We start from the raw sequence: 24,225 nt of genomic DNA on the forward strand, positions 1-24,225 counted from the left end.
CGGCTCAGGATGCTTTCGGATTTTACCACTCACTAGAAATATCCTAGAAAGACGGACGTTCCCTGTGGAGTGGTAACTAAAAAACACTGGGCCACAAGTTTTGGAGAGGGCAAACTCTCACAACCGCTTTGAAAAATCCTCCTCTGTCAACGTGGGAACAAGAATGTAGCATGCAGGCCAATTACAGACTTGACCCCAGCACAGAAAGGCTCTTTCCCGAGGCCCGGGTTCCAGCACCTTGGTCAGCTGCCTCCCAGAAGGCTGCTGGGACGATCCGCAGAGATGGCCTCAGCGCCCTCCCCTTTCCATACTCTTCCCATGCTGGCCATTTTGGTCTTGAAAGCATCATGTCAACAGCTGAAACACTATTCTTCACCAAACACACATATTTTTGAGAGGGGAAAAAAGCGTTTCTAAACCAATTTTTTATTTATTTATAGAGATATCTGTTCCCATGGAAATGTATAGCTCAGTATCTCTAACATCCTTCTTACGTTTTTAATGGAAATCATCAAAGATCAAGATGCTTTTGTCAGTTCTTACAAAAAAGAATGCTCCATTTGGAGTTCAAATAATTGAAGAAGGTTTCCTTAAACTGGAAGAAATGATTCTGATTTACTTTTGAACTGGACCCCACCATGCTGACCAGAGAATACAACAATGGAAGAACTATTATCAGAAAGAAACCAAACAATACTTATTGCCAATATTGATCACTTACATTTCACATGATGGGCAATGCTCAGTAATGTCCACTTAATGAAAAAATAATTGCTAGGTCAGGAAACTAGGAGAGGATAACAAAGAAGGAGAAATAATGGTCTATGTCTCAAAGAGTTAACAATTTAATGATGGAAACAATAACAGAAATTTGCCTAAACCTCAGTGGGAGAAATGTATAAACACAGAAACAGCTAACAATAAGGATGCATTTCTCATAAAAGCTGAAGATGCTGCAACTCTTTTAGAGAAAAAAATAATAACTTCAGTGTCTTTTAATTTCCAATGTAGCTGACTTCCTGAAATTTTAGTCTAAGAGAAACCCCACAAAATGTTTATTTCTTCCCCTAAAAATAATGAATTATTAAATAGTCATCAAAACCTACTCCAATAAAACCTGGTTTATGGAAGCAAATATCCCATGATACTGATCTTTTGATTAATTTTTAGCAAAATAATGTTAAGCCAATAAGGCTTTCGTTTGCGAGTGTTCTACCAAGTTGCTAGAAAGGGGTTTAGCAAAAGCACCCAATTTATGTATCCGAGGATTAATGTCATAAACAAAGTCCAAAGGGTGGGATACGAGCAGGTGCCCAAGGCAGAAACAGGGTGAGAAGCGAGACTGAGGTTCTAATGAGCAGCGTGCCACTCGACAAACCGGGAGGGGACGCAGGCGCGAGGGCACAGCTCATTCAGTACCCAGAACAGACTCCAGAGTTACTAAAATGTTTTCTAGACCATTTGAAACTAAACAAAGAAAAACTTTGTTTCCATGAGACAACGGATCTAGTTTTGATGTTGCGTTGTTTTTTTTTTTTTTAATAGCTATTACCACTGTAACAGCAGCTTAGCGACTCGGCGTCTGCAGTGTGAGCAGTTTTGATAAACAGCCTCTGCGGGCCACACAACAGGGATAATGTATCCTTAAGTACCGCCAATGAGCTCCCATTCTGCACAGCCAATTACTTCTGTGCGTCTGTCACTCAAAGGAAAAATGACTGAGCCCATTAGATCAAACCTTTGTCACTGTTCCTAATGCACTCTTAGGCCTCATTAATCTCCGGGAGCAGCAACAGAGCTGCCGGTGTCTCATTGCCTCCCCCGAACAGGCCCACGTGAAGCCTCTCATCTCTCCCCCAAGTGCACCGCGTTAATCAAGCTCTCCTTATTACCCCAGCCCCTGTCACGGAGGAGAGCGCGCTCCCTCTTAAATGCTCTCATTATGACCCATCTTTAGAGCCGGCTAAGTGGAAAAAAAGAGAGAGGGAGAGAGGGAGAAAGAGGACGGGAGAGAAAGAGGAGAGGAAAAAGCAAGTCCGATCGCATTAATATTCATGACAATAATTAGTATTCTAGGTCACTGAATATTCATGCTATTAGTTTGGTTTTTTATGGGTTTGCTGGATGTCCTGATTACTGAAGTGTGGAGGAAAACAGCATGGTTGAGACTTCAGATGTCAACGGCAGTTCAATACTCCAAACACATCGAGATCCCCGCCCCCATCCCTGGAAAATCGGCCTCCGCCCTCCCGACGGCTTTAATATGTTGAAACCACTGGGGGCCTGGGGTAGGGGAAGGGGGGGAGAAGTGGGGGAAAAGGTTTCCCAGGACAAAGGTCCACGAATCAATCTGTTAGCATAAAAACATAGCCACAGTTGCAAATACCCAACAAAGACACACGTGAGGGACAAGAAGACGTGTGTCATCTCGGAACAAAATGTCGCAATCAGGAATTATGAGAACACGGGGATCAAGAGAGGATGGGGCACACAGAACTGGAGCAGGGCACCCCAGGGAGATCCAGGGACATCCGGAAGAGCACATCTCCTGCCCGCCCGGGTCGCTGCATCACAGGGGCAATGCTGCTTGTGTGGGGGGGCACGGGTATGTCAAATCTCACCCATCATGTCTACTCAAAGGCTATATAAACAAACACGCCATGGCATTTAAAAATTAATTTGAAGACAATTTCTCTCCCCTCTTCCCTCCTTTTCTTCACTAGTGACAAGCACAGCTATTAGGATGGATTCCTGGTACAATTCTGAAAAGTCACCCTGGGTTGAGCTTTGGAAAGGCAACTACTGTGTTATCCTCACAAGGATGGAGGGAGGTACCATTTTCCCATTTTAAAGAAGAGGAAGCTGAGGTTTAGAGACAGACCCTCACAAGGTCCTAACATGGCGGACGGGGATTCAGTTGAGTATTTCTGACTTCAAAGCCCCTGCTGTTGGCCATTATGTTTTCCTGTTCTCTACTTAAACGTCCAAATAACTCTACAACTCTGCATTCTGTCATATGTGCATCCAATTCTACCAAACCAGCCTGGCCCCAAACTAATGTCAGAAAGTGCTTTTGGACATTTGACTGCCATTCTGTGGAAGTATACCTGAAGATACAGTTGGGTAGCTTCTCTGAAATGTGGCCTCTGATGGGTTTCATTAGAATGGCAAGGCAGGTTCCATGCCAAAGGCATAGATATGGCAGATACTTGCCATGGGCATCCTGAGTGAGTGACCTTGGAGGCAGGGGGAGATATGATGCAGAAGAGGGAATCTAACCAGGCCTGACAAAATAAATAACTTGGATTTTTCTTTTTCTTTTTCTTTTTTTTTTTTTTTTTTTTGCTGGAGTAGATGCCTAAGTAATTTTTTCAAAAAGCTATTGAGAGGGAAATGTTCTATATCCCTGAATGTCATATCAAAATGTCTTGTTTTCTACCTTCACATTTGATTGATAATAGTTGGGCTCTGCATAGGCTTCTAGGTTCAAAATTATTTGTCCTGCGGCCAGCCCGGTGGTGCAGCAGTTAAGTTCGCACGTTCCACTTCTCAGTGGCCCAGGGTTCGCTGGTTCGGATCCCAGGTGCAGACGTGGCACCACTTGGCAAAAGCCATGCTGTGGTAGGCGTCCCACATATAAAGTAGAGGAAGATGGGCATGGATGTTAGCTCAGGGCCAGTCTTCCTCAGCAAAAAGAGGAGGATTGGCAGCAGATGTTAGCTCAGGGCTAATGTTCCTCAAAAAAAAAAAATTATTTGTCCTTAGGAGGAAATTCTTCCACTGTCTTTTAGCATGTGGTGTTGCTCTTGAGAAGTCCACAGTCCATCAGAGTTCCCTCCCTCAGTAGGTAACCTCGCACTTCTCCTATCTGGGATGCTTTTTAGGATTTTATTTATGTTTATAGAGTTTCCTCTCCCATCCAACTTGGTACTTGACTCTTCAAATGGGAAGACAGTGGCATGTCCAGTGTCCCCTCTGGCATATTTTCTTCTATTATATCTTTGATCACCAACAGTGTCTTTAGCCATGTTCTTTACAGTATTTAATCTATTCATTGAACTTTTTATTTTTGCAACCTTTTTTCTTTAATTTCCAAGAACTCTTGATCCCCAGATTTTTCAGAGAATTTTTGATTGGTTTCATTTTATGGATATAACACCTAACCTCTTACGTCTTCCTGATAATAGTAGTCATAATTTCCTCTTAAATTCCCTTTCCCCAAGTTATCACTGTCCTTCTTCTAGAATCAGTTGTCCTTTTGTCTGTCTTGGTCCTCCACATTTTTACTATTGGTTTCCACAGACGTCTTGGTTGTGCATTCGTATTTATGAATAAGAGCATGTGGGTTGATCAGGCAGAGGACGGGTTTTCTCCTCAGCCTTTGAGCAAGTGTGTGGCACATACTGATTGGTGGGTTCACTTTAGACCAACGGTGCAGGGGTTTGTGAGCAGGCTGGTGCACTTTATGTCCCTTACGGTCAGGGCTTCCCAATCTGCCTCCTTCCCTTCAAGCCTCAGCATCCACATCAGGAGCTCTGCCTTCCCCAGGCACGTTGCTTGCTTTCTCTCCCAGTGGTGTCGGTGGCAAGGACGCCACTGGCCAGCTCTTCTTGAATGAGACCCTCAGCGCCCTGTGGCTGCTATGCCTGCACTCCACAACCACCTGATGGAGTTTGGAGCTGCCCCATTTTCACTGCAGCTCTTCTGCTTTGGTTAACGTGCGAGCCCAAAAGTGAGACCTCGGCCCAGTTGTCTGCATGCAAGGCAGCTACTCTGACAGTGTGTTTTTCTTCCTCTTCCCCAAGGCCATGGCAAAGCTTGACATTAAGATCATCACTTTTCTCGCATTTTAATGTGTGAAACGCAGTCAACATTCCAATACTGGCGAACGACTCCCCAATACTAGAAATAACATAAGCCCCCCTCCCATGAGTAATTTTCCATCCAATTGCCCCCTTTGTCTTCTTAGCATTGACCGCCAACTTCAATGGTCTTATTTGTGTTTGTTTATCTTCTGACTCCTCCACCGCCCCTGGAGTGTAAGGTCCCTGGAGGGAGGGTCTTGTACTGCCCCCAAATCTCCAAAGCACTCATCAGGGCTGGGCATACAGCAGACTCAATAACGATGCTAAGTGAATGGTACAGGAGGCAAAGCAATGAAGTATCTGAATCATTAAATTGGTTGGTAAAAACTAAAAGTCAACACTGACATACAGTTAGGCATTACAATATTTGAAATATGGAAGGCATTATGACCATATACTAGAAAATCAACAGAAACATCCATCTAGGTATTCCAACTAACAAGAACTCAGTAAGATGGCTGGATATGAAAAAAGCAAGAATTAGGAGCTTTCTTATTTCTTGCCAATAGATGATGTAATAGACAACATCCCCTCCCTCAAAAAAAAAGATCAGTCTCACATTTCACCAAAAAAATATAAACTAACAGAGTGGATTAAGAAGACACATACAGGATCTAAATGACAAAAATGTTAGACTTTACTGAGGGATAGATACTAAGTTTGAATAAATTGGGAAACAATTGTGTTCTGTGATAAGAAACTCAATATAGTAAAGATGTCAGTTGCTCCACAATTGATAGGTTAAAAAAAAAAATAATAATGCCAATTAGAGTCACAATGGGATTATTTTTAGGGGAAAAGAGAAGGTTTCAAGTTATTTTGAAGTTTATTGGAAAAAAATAAATGGGTAGCAATAGCCAAAAAAACTATAAAATAAAAGAGTATTAAGCTGTGTTATATTACCAGATATAAACTGAGTCATAAATCTAAGACAGTGTGGTAAACCCACAGAGGACAAGACAAAGTGGAGTCAGCAGGTCAATGGAACAGGTTCTCGGGCCCAGAAACATAGCTTATTTGGTAAAATGAGTTAGTTGTACAATAAAGGTGACAAATAGAATAGACAGGGAAAGGAAACAACTTAACAAAGAGAGAAAGAACAGTTAGTAATCTATTTGAAGAAAAAGTTTAATTAGATTTCCTACCATATATAATCAACCCAAACAAATTAAAGGTGGGTTAGGGGTTAAATATTTACAAATACTTCTTATAAAAGAGAAAAACAATAATAAAATTGTAAAACTCAAAAAAATATATATATGAATTGTGATTTGATTTCAGGATTATTACGGGCTTTCTAACTATCTAAAGTAGAAACCACAGAAGTATAATGCTCATGATTCGATTATATATTCAACAGGGGAAACCTCTATATGTAAATAAGACCACAGAATTTAAAAAGCAAATAATGAACTGGGGAAATAGCTGCAAAATATATCATAAAGTCTTAATACCCTTGATATATAAAGAGTTCTTACATATCAATAAGAAAAAGACAAACATCTAGTGCAAAAATGGGCAAAGGATACATCTAAACAATTACAACATAAGAAATATGTATGACCAGTAATCATGAGATGTTCAACCTCACTACTAATTGAAGAAATTCAGATAAAACACGAGATATTTTTATTGCTTATCAGATTAGCTTAAAGTCTAAAAATGATAATTAATAGCAATGCTAACAAGTGTATGGGGGTGAAATGGGCACTCACTTTATGAATGGAAGAGTATTTTATACAAAACCTTTCTAGAAATTAATTTGGAAATATGTATCAAGAATCTTATAGAGAGTTCACTTAAGGACATTTATTCTAAGACAATAACAAGTGTCATGCACAAAGATTCTGGTACATACTATATTTCAGGTCTATGTGAATGCAAAAGTTACTAGAAAGCAAGGCACAAAACATTGATCTAATTCAATAACATTGAGATAAGAAAAATCAAAGAGAAAAGGAAGCATAAAAAGAAACAAATGTCTGCAGTTAACCCAGAGCTCTAAAATAAAACAGCAGACTTCAAATGAGTCGAGAATGAAGGACAAGGCTAGAATAGCACGTTAAATTCTTTAGCAAAAAGCTCTAAAATAACTTATACCGATTTTTAGCTAAAAGTCCATCAGTTAAAACTAGCATCAGTTTGCTTCAAATTGAATTTGCTCTGTTGGAATTCTTCACGTGAGCGCTCTATGAACAACAGAAGGAAGGGATGCTCTTCCTGGACACCTGCCGATGACGTCACTTGCATGCCGAGACGAGGGTTGCCACAACCCTGAGCACAGCCGTGACCAGGAGGCACTTTCTTCCCCTGAAGTGGTACTGTGCTCCCGAGGACATCATACCCCACTTTCACGTCCCTACTTGCAATCCAAAAAAATCAGCCAGGCTCCCTGTACGGAGATTAACCTGGCTCAGGAAAGGACGTGCTGCAGTAAAGTGAGGGTGTGACCAGAGAAAAGGGATTTCAACCATGCTCCGAGCCCTCCCATCCACCCAATAGCAAGAGTCTTAAAGAGAACGAAGCTGGGCATGGAAAACTCACTCCCTGAGCCGAGACCCATGACATATATGACATTTTTAATTTTCTGTTTGTTACCAAACATTCCACTTTCCTTAGGACAACAAGTGGCAGTTGAGCACCAAAAGAACACACATCTCCAGATTAAGAAGTTCAAACTCCAAGTCTTGCATATCCAGCACTTCTTCAGATCATCAGGACTCTCCCCTCATCCTATGTGCCTGGTGAGTTCCCATTCTTTCTTCACACCCAGCCCAAGAGTCCCCCATGCCCTGAAGCCTCCCCCACCTCCTGGGGTAGAGCCGACCACATCAGCACTGGGCCTTCATGCCCCCTTACGTAGCCCTGCTATGGCCTGCCGCACCGCACCGCACCGCACCGCACCGCACCGCATTTACCAGTCTGCTTGTGTCCTTTCCACCTCCCAGAGGGTGAGATCCCTGAGGGTGGCATTATGTCTTATTCTTCTGTGTTCCCTTAGCTCAGGACTGTGTCTAGTACACATCAGAAACTCCATATGTGCGCCGACTTGCATAAATAAATGGACAGATGTGACATGATGGGTTACAAGGGGAAGTGGAAAAATTAGCCAGTTATAAGGTGACTGCCTCATATATAAGTTCTGAAGGTCAGGGACTCCGTATTCACAGTACACACAATTCCTGGCACAGAAGAGGTATGCAATAAATTCTTTTTGAATAAATAAAGTATTGAAGGCATTAGCTTTTTATTTACTATAGACACATTTTTTTCTTGGGCACTTTTCTCCCTTCCCATCCCACAACATTAGCACACCATCCTGAAAAGGAAAACACCATGTATGCCTAGGAAGAAAGGTCAGCAGGTCCTAAGAGGCCAGCAAAATAAACTTATCACCTTTCTGGAATGAACTGATGTCTGTTAGCAGAAAGTCCAGTTTTATTTTAATTAGTAACAACAGCTGACATTTATGTCGTACTTTATGAGTTTCGCAGCACTTTCACATGTTCTCTCACCTGCCATCACCTCTCTGTGTCATAGGCAAGCGAGGCAAGACCAGCCAGTGTCCTGTTAAAGCATCATTGAGTTACCTGCCCAACGCCACACAGTAGAACCACACAGTAGAACCCAGGCTGGTGGACCCCAAATTCTCTCTCCTTTTTATTACCCCGCTTTCACCAACCAATGTCATTTACACCACAGATCTGCAGGGTCAACATCATCCCTCTTTAAAAGCATATAACATTTCAGAAAGAGAAAAATGCAGCATCTTTAAGAAGCAGACACATATGCTAGAAATGACTGCAGAACAGAAATCTATTTTGAGAAGATTCGACATAGGCTAGAGACAAGAAAGGAAATTTTTACTGTAAAAATAGAACTAAAATTTGTGAAGGGATTTCACATGTTGAAAGAGTTTGAGTTTGTTAGTGGGAAGATTCAAGCAGCTTTTAACACCTTCTTCTCTGATAAGCAACCAAGGGAACATTAAAGTCAGAGGACAATCATTTGCCAAGACTCTTCAACAAAAATGAACCATGACACTTTCAACGGCTTACAATTGTACACCAAGGTCAGGAATTCCCAGACACACCTAACGTTGAGAAAACACTAACGTTCTCTGATCCTGAAGGAAAAACAATTCTCCTTCAACAGAGAATAAAGACAACTAAAGTTGTGTCAAAGAATAACATAATAGCTACAATATAAAACTGAGAGAATGTAAATTTTCTGTAAGTGTGATGGTTTCCTTTAAATCTTGCTCCACATGGCTTTTCTACTTTTATACACAGAGTTACTACAAATTAGTTGATACTAATCCTTGATACTTTAACAATGAATTCACGTATTTTAGAAGGCCCTTAAATCCTCAACCATATATAAAAATCTATTTTCAACTACCAGCCGTGGGAAAACCTAGTGGTTTGGTTTGTGCAGCTGTGACTCAGTGCCACCATTTGTTCTTGGCAGTCATGGAACCCACCGGTGTAGAGGAAACGATCATCCACAGAAGAGATGAGGCTTCTAAACCTTAATCTAAGGTCTCCACTTAACCAAAAGAGCTCAACACTGTCCTCAGCCAGCACCCTCCATCGCTGCCGCCATACTTGATTTCTTAGGCGTGTCGGCTGTAAGCTTACCTGAATTTGGTGAGATGTGTAAACTGCTCATGTCCTTGGACAGGCCATTGGTTTTAGGGCTGGAGATGGGCGCACAGGCCGACGTGGCTCGGGGTGGCCTCTTCCCTGGGACTTTCACAGTGGTTCTCAGAAGGTCAATCTCTTTACCATGAACATTCTGCATGTAATCCTGTTCAAAATGTTAAACATCCAAGAGAGATTAAAAAGAAGGCCTTTTACAATCTAGGACAAGGGGTTCTATTAGACATCGTGAATTGTAATCCTATGACCCTTTCACTGTGGCAAGCGTTTTAAAAATAATGAGGTTCTGATCTGTCTAGTACTGAAGGCATCATCATTATATCGAAATCAGAGCTCTGCCTCTGTGTCCTGAACTAACCCAGGCCCTGGAAATACAAGGTGACACAGCAGATGCTTCCATTAAGGGGGATTAGAAACCAGCTGAAGAAATAAGTATGCACATGAAATCATATTTTTTGACCTGCTGCTAATTAGATGGCAGCTTAGGATCCTGGCTCTTCCTATAAGTTGTAGGTAAAATTTCATGGAATAGAAACTGTTTTGTAAAACCTTGCTGTCTCAGATGGCAATACCATTAAACATGTAGATAACACTGAAGCTGTCTGGTGGGAACTCAGGAGGAAACTCTACATAAAAAGTCAAGCATTTTATTCAGGACCAGGAAGATGTCCGCGGGGTCAGTGGTATGGTGCTGAAACAACACGGAGGTCATGGATGGAGGTGTAACAGCCGGATGATAAAATAGAGGGAAGTACATTATTTGGTACTCAAGAAGTATGCTTCTCCAAGTAGCACACTGTACTTGGAAGAAGTATCTTGTTGTTCTCTATGCTTTGGAGGCGAATGACTAGCAGTTATCAGGGAACAATAGGGACGCCTAGATAGATGGTGAAATTCTTGGCGCAGTCACTCAACAACTCAGTGAGAAGCAAAAGAATACCTAATAATTGGCTGATGGGTGGGGAAAGGGGAGAGGACAACCGAGAGCCAGGGGGAGGGGCCTGTTGGCAAATTAGGAGTTACGACCCTTTCATGCACTTTCTGGTCAATGAATCTCCTCGTCTCCGTAGACATATTATTAAATCAACAGTGCACATTAAGAAAGGATATATTCTACATTGCTCTTAGGTATAAAGCATTTCAAGTGTTTTAAGACTAAGCAGGAAATGAAATAAACAGATTCTTTCTTTGGCAGAATCTTGTTGGATTCCTTTTGGAATATAAAGGGAAAAACCAATAAATTTGTATTTAGTATAAGCAATGAAGTTCAGGTCAACGTAATTTTAGAAGAACTGCCAAACAAACCAGGGTGTGGGCTGCAAGGGACTCAGGGAGGTTGGAAAAGTGAGCCGTTTGCTTGTACCTGCCAACTAACAGAGTCAACTGATGCAGAGAGAGAACTAGAGAAAGTTCTAGAAGCAAAGTGCAAAGGATGGAGCCCCTGCCTGTAGGACGAGGAAAGTTGGCCACAGTATACAGAGGAAGCTTCGAGGGGCCCAGAGAGTGGCATGGAAGCCAAGAGAAGGATCCCAGTGGCTTCTGGGAAACAGGCACTTTCAGGACAATGCCAGCTGGTGAAGGGGTTGAGAAGCAGCCATTGGTTTGTCAATGACCAGGCAGCTTGCCAATTGAAGAAATGATACAAAAAGGAACCAAAAGTACAAGATTCCAATACAGGGGAAGGAACGCAAACGTGGGTCCTTGGGACAGAGAGCGTGAGAGAGCTGCCATTCTCTCCGCCATCTGTAGGAGGGTGGGCCAGCCTTGAGTATCAAGAGCAGAGACTTCACCTCACAATCCAGGCAATTAGAGGTGGGGCCATTTGGAAGCCAACTCAGACTCAGGAAAGAGGGTGGAGGAATTCTCAACAGAGGAGGAAGGGCAGGAAGAGAAACAACATAATGTGAGGTCACGGCCATGGTGGGAGAGACGTTCTGGTGGAGATGACAGAACTCTAGAAGGTTCGCCAAGCACCCAGGAGTGACCTCAAATGACCAATTCCTGGTGCAGAACAAAAGGTCAAAAAGCCGAGGCTAGAACGAGGAGGAACGCGGGACAGAAGACAAATGGAGATCAGATAAGAAGCTGCATCACAGTGGGGGCAAATTCAGACCAGCTCTTCAGAGGGAGGGGCGAGGCTGGGCCTTCCTCAGCAGATGATAAACCATCCAGAGAGAAATACCTGCACCCACACATCTGCTGTCAGCCACGGAAGCCGGAAGCAGAGGCACGGAGCCACCCCGGTCTGGTCCAGCTGTGCATCTGATCTCCCAGGGCAGCTCAGGGAGGGAGGTCCTGGCGCGCGCAGGGCAGGCTGGCTGGGGTTGGCCATCCTGGAGGAGAGTTGCGGGTTTGGGGAAGGGACGGGCTGTATCCGGCTGGGAACAGACTGAAGACTCCACATGGAAGCCAAGATGCTCAGAAAACCCCGCCAAATACAACTGACCATGAGAAAAGCTGTGACTTTGAAAGGATGCGGACCAAAGATGGAGAGAAAGTTATTGTCGTTAAGTTAAACTGAAGGATAAGGCAGCCTGGAAGAAAGCAAGAACGTCTCATGAGCAAGCTCATCATGAGGATGGTGAACATCAAAGAAGGAAGTGTCCTTTGGTTAGTGTAGGGCTAACGGTCAAGGTCATTAAAAAAAACAAAGGTCGTTCTTAAGCATCTGTAATTTATTTCCATTAATGTCCACCCAAAATAAGCAAAACCCAAGTTTCAAAACCAAAGTTGAGGCTTGTAAATAATGAATTCCCTCTTGCATAGTTACTCCTTTAAAAGTATCAACTTGCCATAACTTTCTTCTTTAATGCCAATTCTTAACAAATTAAAATACAATAACAGGAACGTAATTGAGCATTTATTGCTTATGGGCTCTAAAATGAGGCTAATCAGATAGTGACTGAGCCTCAGCATGGGCTCTTCTAATAGGCATGTTTTAACATACAATAACCAGGATATTTTATTTAAAATTATTATAGAAACGTACCAAGTGTCTGCGCGGGATTTGAATGCGTCAAGGGAACACATCTATCTTTGGCTCAGCATGGGCCGGGGGATCTGTCTTCCTGCCTGAGTTGGGCACTGAAACTTCAGAAGAGCTAATTCTAAAAGAAGAATCAGACTATAAATTTGGCAATTCTTATATTTCAAGCCACCATGAGTCTTACAAACTTTACGACACGCATTGCTTAATCTATAAAAGCCCTTGGACTTTGTGGCTCAGAAACAGGTGGAATGCAGACCCGTGAGTCTGGGGCTTCTGGCTTCTCCCAAGAGAAACGAGATTGAGTTTTCTGTTGTTGCAAGAACTCATCCTTTTCATCGCTCCCCAGCTTGGTACTTGCGGAACTAAAGCGACAACCACTAAACAATGTCGCCTCCTCAGAAGTGGGATGTGCACCCGATGGGTCTGAGGTAGGGCCCTCGCTGGGTGGAACAGACAGCAAGCTTGATTTTGATATGCAAATGTTACAGATAGTACCCTTCTCTGCGTTCTTTGCAGAAAATGCTGATCGAAGATAAAAGGGGAAAAAACCCTTTAACAAGGCATGAGGGTAATTCAAAGCCAAGTACTTTTAAACAGCACTTAACAAGTCCCTGGGGCCCACTCAAGAGCCAGGCCCCCCAGAGGTGCCATCTCCTGCCCCTCAACAGCTTGAAAAAGTAGTAATTGCAAACCTATTTGCATTTTTCTTCTCAAGTTGTCCATGCTCATCGTGCAGATTATTTTTTCCAAGCAGGCGCCCGAGCAAAGGGACCCACTCCCGAACGTGTCGCTACCTCCGTAACTGTGCATGGCGTCCCCCTGCAAGCCTGCTCCCGCACCTTTGCCATCCCTTGTTTTTTACATTTCGCTCCTAATTATGTTGCATCTATTGCTGTACACTTAATTAGCTGCATTAATGTGATTTCTTTTCACATAGTCAAGCAATTAAGAGCTATGATTGAGTTTCATTCAATTAGCCTCAACAAACATGCTAATTGATGTCCCAGATGCAAATGAGGTGCAATGAGAGAAACCTGCTAGCAATTGAGAGCCATGTCAGAGACCCACAGCTTTCAGCTTGCTGACAGAAGCTCAGCTTAACGGGGCTCCCACCTTCTGTGGGGCTGCCTTCGGAGAGGGCCACCGAGTCATTAGCGCCTTGGCATACTAGGTCCCTCCTGATAGGAAGAATTAATTGATTCGCTGCTGTATGATGTTGTCCCAAAATCTCACAGTTGCACAGTACCAGGACGAGGAGGTCATCAACCAGGTGACCCTGTGCTCTGGCAAGGAGAGTGGTATAAGGTCTTCCTCAAAATACTGTATGAGGCTACTAAAAAAACCCACAGAACTGCAAAGGCAAAGGAGGGTACGTCTTGTCCTGGCGATCCCAGAGCCCTGGAAGAGCGTGACGGCCGGTACAGTCCTCAGTAAATGGTGAGTTCATCTTAGTCAGCTCTGGGGCATTTGGCACTTGAAGTTAAGCTCAAAATACAGCAATCCATCAAGAGTTCCTAAAAATACTCTTAGTATATTGATTCTCACTGCCTCCCATCCGGCCGTTACCTTTGGCTGTCTGGTGAGAGATGGTTTGCTTGATGTGTGGGCACTAAAAGCAGTTAACAAGATCTTAAAGCTAAGCTGAAATGCATAAATGATACCATTGGCATTTCGAAATTAGGTCAACAGAATAAAACCCATGTTTCCAACTCTACTCTCTTCCAGTATAGAGACTGTACTCCGCATCACTCCAGTTTCACTCACACATACTTTAAAAAAGTAATAAGACTCCTCATTTCCATAATTCAGTGATGGAAAAAATAACAGAAATCTTTGTTCCAATTAGGCTTTCCCAGTAAGTTCTGGTTTCTAACTGTACCTAAATGTTGAGAAATTTAATATTTTATATTAATATGCAATATTTTGTCTAAGTTAGACAAGTGTTAGGACATACTGATATCTGCTTTGGCCTTTCTGCCACGGGCAATCTAATTGGGTTTTTCCTCTTTGTATCATCTGGCCTAGCAATCTTCAAAGTGTGGTCCTTGACACCCTATCAGGGGTTCACAAATTCAAAACTATATTAAAACAATTCCGAAACACTGGCTGCCTTTTTCACTGTGTTGGAATTCACTTTGATGGTGCAAATGGGAGAGTGGGTAGCACTGCTGGCTTTGTAGTCAAGGCATGGCAACAAACTGTACTAGGAGTTATTATATTATTCATTGCCATGCTCTCTAAATAAAAACAAACAAAAACAGTTTCAATTAAGAATGCTCTTAATAACCCCCCCCCCAAAAAACCAAACCCCACTGATTTTTAAAAATTTCAACCCTTAAGGACATGTCTTTTAATTTTCTGGGTGATGACATGGAAAGCAGACATTAGACATTTCTGCCACATCCCGAAGGCTGATGTTGATTTTGCGAAAAAGTACTTCTGCAATTGTTTGAGTTGCAAGCTGAACTAGCCACATTTTCGCTGGGACAACATCTTTACCTGAAAGAATGACTATGTCAGATACTAACCGTGGTCATTCAGTCTTATGTACTTGACTGATATTTTCCTGAAAACGAACAAAATAACCATGGCAAGGAAAACGGCTGACAGTATTAGTGGCCAATGATAAAATTTGGGCTTTCCAGCGACAAGGTGAATTTTGAAAACTTGTGTCTCTCACCATGAGCTTGACACCTTCCAAACACTTACAGACTTTTCTGACAAGATTGATGGTGATACAAATGAATGTGATTTTGAAGATTATATGACGAAAAGCATCTGGAAATCTACATACCTCAGTTAAACAGTATTTTTTTAAATGACCGACACATGGTGTCACACCCCGGGATAAAAGATCATGAAAAGTGCAAGACAATTCATTGGATTGTAACGTAGCAGAGGAGGAAAAACTTAGTGATCTCACATTGCTTCAGATTCCACACTGCATTCCTAAGATTTAAGAAACTGTCACCCGTTGAGTTTTGGTGTAGTCACCCAACAACATCCACAATGATCTGAAATGGCTGCTGGAATTCTTGTCCTTCCTCCAACTAAATATCTCTTTAAGGTGAGAGTTTCTTCACACACTTTAACCAAAACAACATATCACAACAGAGGGAAGGCAGAAGCACATGACAATACAGCTCTCTTTCATTAAACCAGACATGCAAGAGCTTTGGGGGAGAAAAAAAAAAAAAGTAAAATAACACTACTCTTCCCGTGATTTTCTTTTGGAAAATATATTTTTCATGAAAATGGTATTCCTGTAATAATATTACCTAGTGGGTGGTTTATTATTGTTATTTTAAATGAATTATATGAAGATTTCAAAGATTTCTCAGTTTTAATTTCTATTATGCTAAAATATCAATAGATACAATCCACAGACACAAAAGTTCTTTCGAGTTCCTCAATGATTTTAAAGAAAGTAAAGGGGTTCCGGAGGACAAAAGGTTTGAGAACCTCTAGTCTAGCTGAATGTTCACGAAACAGCCAAGGGCTCTGTGAGTCTGATTTTATGAAGACGCCTGGGGGAAGAACAAGGATTTTGGAAAGTTTCTTCTGACTTGTCTGTCTTCTCCTGGAGGAAAGGGATGACTCATTATTCCCTGTTTTCACGACACTTCATGAAGGTCCAGGTTGAAAAGGAAGCAGCAGTCTGTAGAAGTTCTATTTTTAAAAACCGTTACTTCTGGGCTCAAAAAAGTATGTAAGAGAAGCCATTGTCAGATGTACTGCTTTTCCCAAACTCCGTTTAATATTTTCAAAGGAAACGAATCTATAAAGACATCCATCATATCGCCCGTTCAAAGAGACCACGCGAATGCTCAAGTCCCACGCTTAAGAATCATAAACAATAGCCTCATACACAGTCACAGGCACAGAGGAAAGTGACTAAAAAGATACAATATTTCGTAAAACTATGAAAAAACCTTCTGGCCACTTTCTTTCAGATCACATCACTGAAAGAAGACAATTTTCCCCTCTCTCCAAAGGATCATAGCCACAATAGCAGGCTAGGAGGCAACTTTAAAGGATAAAACCCTTTGAGAAATAATTTTGTTTCCCAGGACAGCCAACAGAATTCCAGTGTTTCACTTTCGGGGCTGCCGGAGCATTCAAAGACCACTTGACTAATGCTTGTACGTGTGTGTCAGTGTGACGTGCGGCCACCACAGGATGAAGGTACGTGGCAAATTGGATGTCTAAGGGTGACTGAGGCAAAGGCTACGGGTTATGAGCTGATTCTTTGCTTAATAAATGCTTTATTGGGCCCAGGTAATTACATAAGACATGGTAAAAGGGAGAGTTGGTGAAGGATCATAGGGGATCAGAGGTGGCATGCTTCGTGGACAACAGAGAGCTCTGACCCTCCAGCCAGGGCCAACATCTCCAGGCCACGTGCTGCAGGGCACAGCATCCAACACGTGTGGGCCAAAGTCCAACATGAGCCCAGGGGGCTGGGTTATTATAATCTAAATCAAAATAGCAGAAAATTCCAAATTGAATTATGCATCTTCCTTTTGCTTCTTGATCGTATCTGACTTGACTGACCTGGTAGATTGAGCCTTACACTGCAAGAAAGATTTTTCTCATTTTAGGTTAAATTGAATATTACCCAGTTGTAACCCATGCGTGCTCAAACCTAGCCCGTACAAAATGAATGTGTCGGGTAGGAAAACGGCTTCCGGTCGTCTCGCTCACTGTAGGCTTCTTCCCAAGGCAAGCATGAGTGAGATTTCACAACACTGAACTTCAAGGAGCCAGCACCATTGCTCAGCTGTACAGGTATTTCAATAATTAAATATGGCTTGAAACAACTGGACCAGTAGTAGACCTGGGAAACTGTGAATTATAGAGGAATTTTCATCATCGTGAGATTAGATCTAACAGAAGCTCTTTAAAGCTTCAGATTCCTTGGGATGAATTTGCTAGAATATGCAGCACTTGTAAGACAGAAGAGCCTACACATCTGTCCTCTGAGGGCACTAACGATGCTACGACTTTCCTTCTGCCATTTGACCCAAGGAGAAGTGGGAGTTTCCACTTCAGTTCTTGCCCATCACAGTACTTAAGTACTCCTTCCTATTTTAAACTTTCACCAGGGCTGTTCAGAGGTCTCCTTCTTTATTCTTTCCCGATGCGTTGCTTTTACGGTTATTCTGTTTTCTTAACACTCCTGCCCGCCAAGGCGGTTTACGGTAATAGAATGAGCTTCATTTCCAACGAATAGGAGTCAGTTCTCTGATGACCATCATCTTCTGGTTTCTTAAACTAAGGAAGTCGACAGAAGACAGAGTCAGCTTCCTCCTGGCCAGAGGATGGCTCAGGGTGAGAGCACCCAGCATCCAACCTCTATCCCTTAGGAGTTGGCTGCAGGGGGCACACTGCTTATTCATGCTGGGTCCCCATTTCCACATCTTCAAAAATAGAGGTAATAACAGTTCTTGCCTCCTGGGATTGTCGTGACTATTAACTGAGATAATATAGGAAGTGCTTGAAAAGAGTCCCAAAGACCTCAACAAATGGCTCTTCCTACTCTTCTCCAATAAAAATACTGAAATACCTGCCCTCTGATTTTTATGTCATCATTTTTTCAGCTAAAGGTGTTGTTCCCACTCTCGGTAGCGATTCTGACATGATAAGCCATTAGAGGTGACCTGCAAAGCTATTTTTCACTTCGGAGCATAGGGAAAAAAAAATTGTCCTCTGCAAACGTGTGACATTTTCTACTTTTTCTTCTTTTTTTCTCCCTCTCCTCCTTTTTTCTTTCTTTTTTTTTTTTTTTGGTTGCGGACGCATGTAGAGGGTAGTCAGACATTTTTATTGCAAAATGCCGTCTGGAAAAGATGCAAAACAAAATCGCTAAGATGCAAGGGAGAAAAATCAGGGGGGAAAACAAAAGGCCCCCTTCTCTTTGCTTATGGAGTTCAAAGGCATAACATGCAGCGCCCTGCAGCAAATGGGAAGCTACACTAATTTTAAAGCCATAAACCGCTATCAAGTGCCCTGCGGGGCAGGACTACACTGAAGCTAGTGGCACCTAAATAAGACATGGTTCATTTACTTCGCAGCTTAGCCTAATGTAATCATCAGCGGATTTTTAGCCTAGAGTTGTAACAGGCAAATAGCCGACGCTGCAGAGGCGGCGCTCCCAGCCATCGAGGGGGCCGCGGCTAGATTGCTGTTGATTAGAAAATTTTTCAGTTTTGACAAGCACTTAATGAACATAAATCGCACCTTGATTGGTTTCCATTTGGGGCCACAGGCACACCTGAGAAGAAGCCGGCCTTTCCGCCTCCACGGCCCCCTTCCTCCCAAGACCCTAGCAACAAGGCGGCAATCAGGTTATGAGCCACAGAAGGAAATATTTATAAAATGTAATAATGAAATTCAATTTCTCAGAAGAAGTGGAAGAACATTTCCTCATGACCCCCCGCGTCCATCGTCTCCCACAGAGAGTTCTCGGTGGCAACTTACTGTCAGGGAAGAAAACAGACGGTTTTGATTTATTAACCCTTTGCCAGAATTTCTGGCCGGCACTACTAACACTGAAAAGGCCAAAAATGGAAAACAAAGTGATAGAGAGAATGGGTACAAAGGATGAAATATCAGGCTGCATACTGATAAGACAACATCCCATGGACTCTGCTAGAAGCTCAAGGACTCATCCACAAGCCACATGGTGAAATCTGTATATTTACAGAAACACACCTATACTCTATTTTTTTTTTAAATTTAGAAAAGCAAGAAAACAGAAGAATTCTTAGGTAAGATCTAGGATATTTGGTGGTTTAACTTTTATGGAGATACGAAGACTTTATATTTCTAGTCTCGCCCTATTTACAGTCTCTGTCTGTTATCAATGTTCAGACAACTTCTATCATGGTGAGCATGCCTTTTGGCCATTTTATTTTAAAGATTTTATTTTTTTCCTTTTTCTCCCCAAAGCCCCCCCGGTACATAGTTGTGTATTCTTCGTTGTGGGTTCTTCTAGTTGTGGCATGTGGGACACTGCCCCAGCGTGGTCTGATGAGCAGTGCCATGTCCGCGCCCAGGATTCGAACCAACGAAACACTGGGCCGCCTGCAGCGGAGCGCGCGAACTTAACCACTCGGCCACGGGGCCAGCCCCTTGGCCATTTTATTTTAAATCTAAACACTTTCTAAACCGTGAGGGCTACGTAAAATAAACAAGGAATTTCTCAGGCAGAAATAAGACTTTGATGAAGAATCTAACTTTTTTGTGTCTGTGCCATAGATAGGAGTTTTTCATCTTTTGGTCATTTTTTCAATGAAAGTTGTAGCTATTCCATGAAAATATTTATACAGCCATGGCAGTATTGTTCCATGGGTTTGAAAGCACTGAGAAATGAGAGAAATAATTTATCACATGAGCAGATAGTGGTTGGACGAATGCCAAAAGTATCTCCCAGGTCACCGGACGCACAGACAGGGGCAGCCCCCTGCATCGTGGGAGCGCACTTGGCAAACACAGAGAGAGCCGTGCTTTCATACCCCGTGGGTTCTGGACCGCCACTGAGGTTACTGAGCCTCCACCATCCACTGTGTTCATGACCGGAGCCCGCAAATTGCTCAGTGCTTTCTCTCCACCAGGGCCCTGGTTAAGGTGGGATGTCTTTAAAATTCAGCCATCTTCCATAGTTCTCCCATATTGTAGTTTTATATTAAAATCTCAAGCCCCACAGAGATATTTGTACACTGATGTTTCACGGCAGCATTGTTCACAGCAGCCAAGAGGAGGAGGCAATCCAGAGGTCCATCCACGGACGAATAGATAAACAAAATGAGGTGTGCATACATATATGATGATATTGTATGTATACAATGGAATATTATTCAGCCTTAACAAGGAAGGAAATGATACAACATGGAGGAACCCTGAAGATACTATGCTAAGTGAAATAAGCCAGGGGCAAAAAGACAAATACCATATGATTCCACCCACATAAGGTACTTAATAGTAGTCAAATCCAGAGAGACAGAAAAAATGGTGTTACCAGGGGATGGGGAAAGTGGAATGGGGAGTTAGTGTTTAATAAGGAGAGAGTTTCAGTTTGAGAAGATAAGAAAGTTCTGGAGATTGGTTGCACAACAATGTGAATACACTTAACACTCCTGAACTCTACACTTAAGAATGGTTAGAAGGTAAATCTTATGTTATATGTATCTTGCTATAATTAGAAAACAAAGAACCCTCAAACTCCTCTCCCACCTTGGAGCTCTTTTCTTCAATTTGGGGCAAATGGAGCTTGGACATGACCATGACATATTTCCGTGGCTTAAGAGCATCCCATGGTGGCTTCTTTTTTTCTTTTTTTTTTTTTTGAGGAAGATTAGCCCTGAGCTAACTACTGCCAGTCGTCCTCTTTTTGCTGAGGAAGCCCGGCCCTGAGCTAACATTGTGCCCATCTTCCTCTACTTTATACGTGGGATGCCTACCACAGCGTGGCGTGCCAAGCGGTGCCATGTCCGCACCCAGATCCAAACCGGCGAACCCTGGGCCGCCGAGAAGCGGAACGTACGAACTTAACCGCTGCGGTGGCTTCTTTTGCTATGGTTTCAGGAGCTAAAGCCCTACAGATGTGAGGACAGGCCAAGCGTAGGGCTAACTGTGTCCTCATTCATTCATTCATTCATTCAGCAAGACAGTTCTTGACGTGAGGGAGATGCTGGCGACAGGACGAAAAGGTCTCTGGCTCCAAGGAGCTCCCAGTCTTGCGGGAGAATCAAGCCATGAAATAAGCCAAGAGAGCACGGACAGGGAGTAAGATGAGGGCACACACCGCAGGGGGCCCAAACAGGCCTAGTGGAGGGGACTTCCAAGAGGAAGTAACATTTAAGACTAGACTGGAAAGATGAGCAGGAGTTAATCTGGCGAGCTGGAGGGACAAGAAAGAACACACTGGTGGAAGCTGCTGCATTTGTTAGGACCTGGAGGCCAGAGCACACGGCAAGTGTGAGGAACTCAAAAAAACTACAGAGGCTGGGGGATGGATGCAAGGTGACCTGAGGAAGTAAGCTGGGTCAGAGCAGGTGAGGCCCAGGGAGTGAGGACTCCATCCTAAGAGGAGTGGGAATCCTCATCATCAAACCTTTTAAAGAATCAAATGGAGGCAAGTAAATCAAAATAGGATGAGAATTATAAGATGAAGTAACAGGAATCACAGGAGGAACTGGTATTCTCCGCGCAGTGGACAGGTTTTGAAAAACTTGATGGGCAGGATGGCGCTCTAGAGGAAGGGAGCAGACACGCAGGTCTGAAAGTTCAGGAGAGGTAGGGTTTGGGAAATCATCTGTAAGTGTGACTTCTGAAGTCTTCCTGGATGAATTCCCAGGGAGGAGGGAAGGCGGAGACCAAGACTCTGGCGGAGGAAGAGAAGCCAGCAGAGCAATCAGAGTAATCAACCTTGAAAGGGGCTTAGTGACTTCCACAGAGTGCCACCGAGTCCCAGGGCTCCACAGAGCCACCTCCAGGCCACCAAGGTGGGGATGGAGCCATGCCAGGATCAAAAACCACATCTGCAGGTTCCAGTCCAGGGCCCCTTCCACCTGCACCCCAGAAGGAACTGAACTAGACAGGAGCTGACGGAACACCTCGGAAACCAAGGAAGAAAGGAATGTTAAGATGAACGGAGGTAAAGACAGTTTGGAGGACAAAGAGATCCAACACACCTTGATTTCCTTCTCTCTAAGAAAAATTAAAATGAAATTGTGCCCACAGTTGTGTGTGCATCAACATATGGACCTATGTTCTCACGTGACTATATAGGTGGGTTTTCATATATATACTTTCACATCAACTGTCTGTTGTGAGCTGCCTCAAAGCCCTTCTTGGAAAGAGGCATTAAATACAGTTTGAAGCAGACAAACTCTATGCATCAAGCTCCTAGAGGTGCTGCTCTCACCACTGGCTTGAAAGGCCAGGCCTGATGGTGAAACTGCTCTGTGCAGATAACTGGACTGTGGGTGTTTCCAGGGGAAGCAGAGAACATGTGCCGGACTCGAGGACTCCAGGACACGAGCTTCTGTCCCAACCTCGACACAGCCCCGACACAGAGGGCTTATCCGTTTCGTCCCAATGATACCAGACAAACTTGGGATTGTTTCTGCTTCCCCAGCGCTGACTCCTGCCCATCTTAGAAACTCTCCCAGAAATACCAGTTGCGGTTCGACACATCATTTATGAATCTTATCCCCTTTGCCTGAAACGGGCAGTCAGACTAGAACGGAAAAGGTACATTTGTTGCTACAGAGCTCCAGATCTTTGCTCCTTGCCATCTGTGTATGTTCCTAATCTACCTTTAAATGGATTTTTTGGGGGGATTCCAGTAGTGTATTTAGATTTTGCGTCATTCACATAATGTCCTAGGTATGTGTGTTCTCCTCCGACTCAAACGTAAGCTAATCTATACTTAGGGAGGTCTGGCTGTACAGTGCGGTTAGTTTTCTTGATCCCAATCTCACCAGAATTTTTCAAGCTGAGCCAGGATCATCCATGCGAGGTTCGGGGCCCAGGCCAGCTAAGAGCAAAGACACTACAGGAGCCACAAGACTCGATTCAGTGGAACCCACAAGTACTGATCTATGTGCCAGGCACACACTAGCCCTGGACAAATGGGAGGAACAGGGCAGTCCTTGCCCTCAGTGAGGCTATTCTAGAATAGGCAGTGGCCATGGAAGGTTCCAGAACAGCTGGTCCGCCTTGAAATCAGAAAGGGCATGAAGGTCCACCTGCACAATGGACAGCAGCCTGGAAATGCAAGAAGCCAGACTGGAAAGGAACATACAGACTAGAGGACAGCTCTCAGCACTGTGGCTTATAAAGGGGAAACAAGACCAAAGAATCGTTCATCATAAAATGAATCATGCTTACTACAGTAATGTGTCATGGACCTGACACATCCGACATTGTTCTCAGTAAGAAATGGAGGCCTGTCTTCTCACGGTTCTCCATCATTCCATGACTCAAACGTTCTATGCTTGGAAATCTGGGCTTTGAATTTTTCTGTCTAGTGATCTAGAGTCGAGCTAGACTGACTTCTGAACCATTCTGGGGAAGAATTTGAGTTTCTCCGGGTATGACTCAGCGTTCACCTCCTCAAGAAATTTGAGGCCTACTTTACAGGTGGGCTAAGCTGACCCAAGGGACTGACGGCAGATTCTTAGTGACTCCTCAATCCTCCAGTGAAATGCCCTTCTTTGATGGGAGGATTCTGTGTATTTTAAATGACAATTACCAGCAATGGGTACAGGCGAGAGTTGCTGTTCTCACAGCGTAGGTATCTTTCTTTTTCCTTCAGTTATTTCTTTTGAGAAGTATACCTACTTAGGAAATCATCTCAGATCTTTTTGTTACTTGTGCATCAGTAAAGAAGTGGATATTCTGTCTGATTTTGAAAGTAGGAAGTTTCTCAAATCAGCATTCTGATGACAATTTAGAGAACCCAAGTTTGACTCTATTCACGTGGAAAAAAACAAATGTCAACAACATACAGAATCAAAGGCTTTGTGTAGCCAGAGAATCTAAGTCACTTGATTTGGAATGGATCTGCCCAAGAATGAGCGTCCTCTGAGAAGGAAAAGTCCATACACCGAATGGGAAAGAAATCCAAGAAGGAGGTTTTCAAAAGTGTGAGCAATTCATGCAGATGTCAGCCAGGTCTGCGAGCCAGGTGCGGTGAGAAGGG

General features: G+C 43.2%; 1 protein-coding gene across 14 annotated transcripts in view; it reads right to left on the bottom strand.

Annotated features, from left to right (window-relative positions):
- Window positions 1-24,225, bottom strand: part of AGAP1 (ArfGAP with GTPase domain, ankyrin repeat and PH domain 1) — a 559,975-nt gene that overhangs the window by 177,139 nt on the left and 358,611 nt on the right. For all 14 annotated transcript variants that reach the window (XM_044751550.2, XM_044751551.2, XM_070489343.1 and 11 more), the window contains one exon: window positions 9,506-9,674. In XM_044751550.2, coding sequence (XP_044607485.1) covers window positions 9,506-9,674 — 169 coding nt within the window. The remainder of the gene's footprint in view (window positions 1-9,505; window positions 9,675-24,225) is intronic.

The sequence above is a fragment of the Equus asinus genome, chromosome 19, assembly GCF_041296235.1.
Source record: "Equus asinus isolate D_3611 breed Donkey chromosome 19, EquAss-T2T_v2, whole genome shotgun sequence".
Taxonomy (NCBI): domain Eukaryota; kingdom Metazoa; phylum Chordata; class Mammalia; order Perissodactyla; family Equidae; genus Equus; species Equus asinus.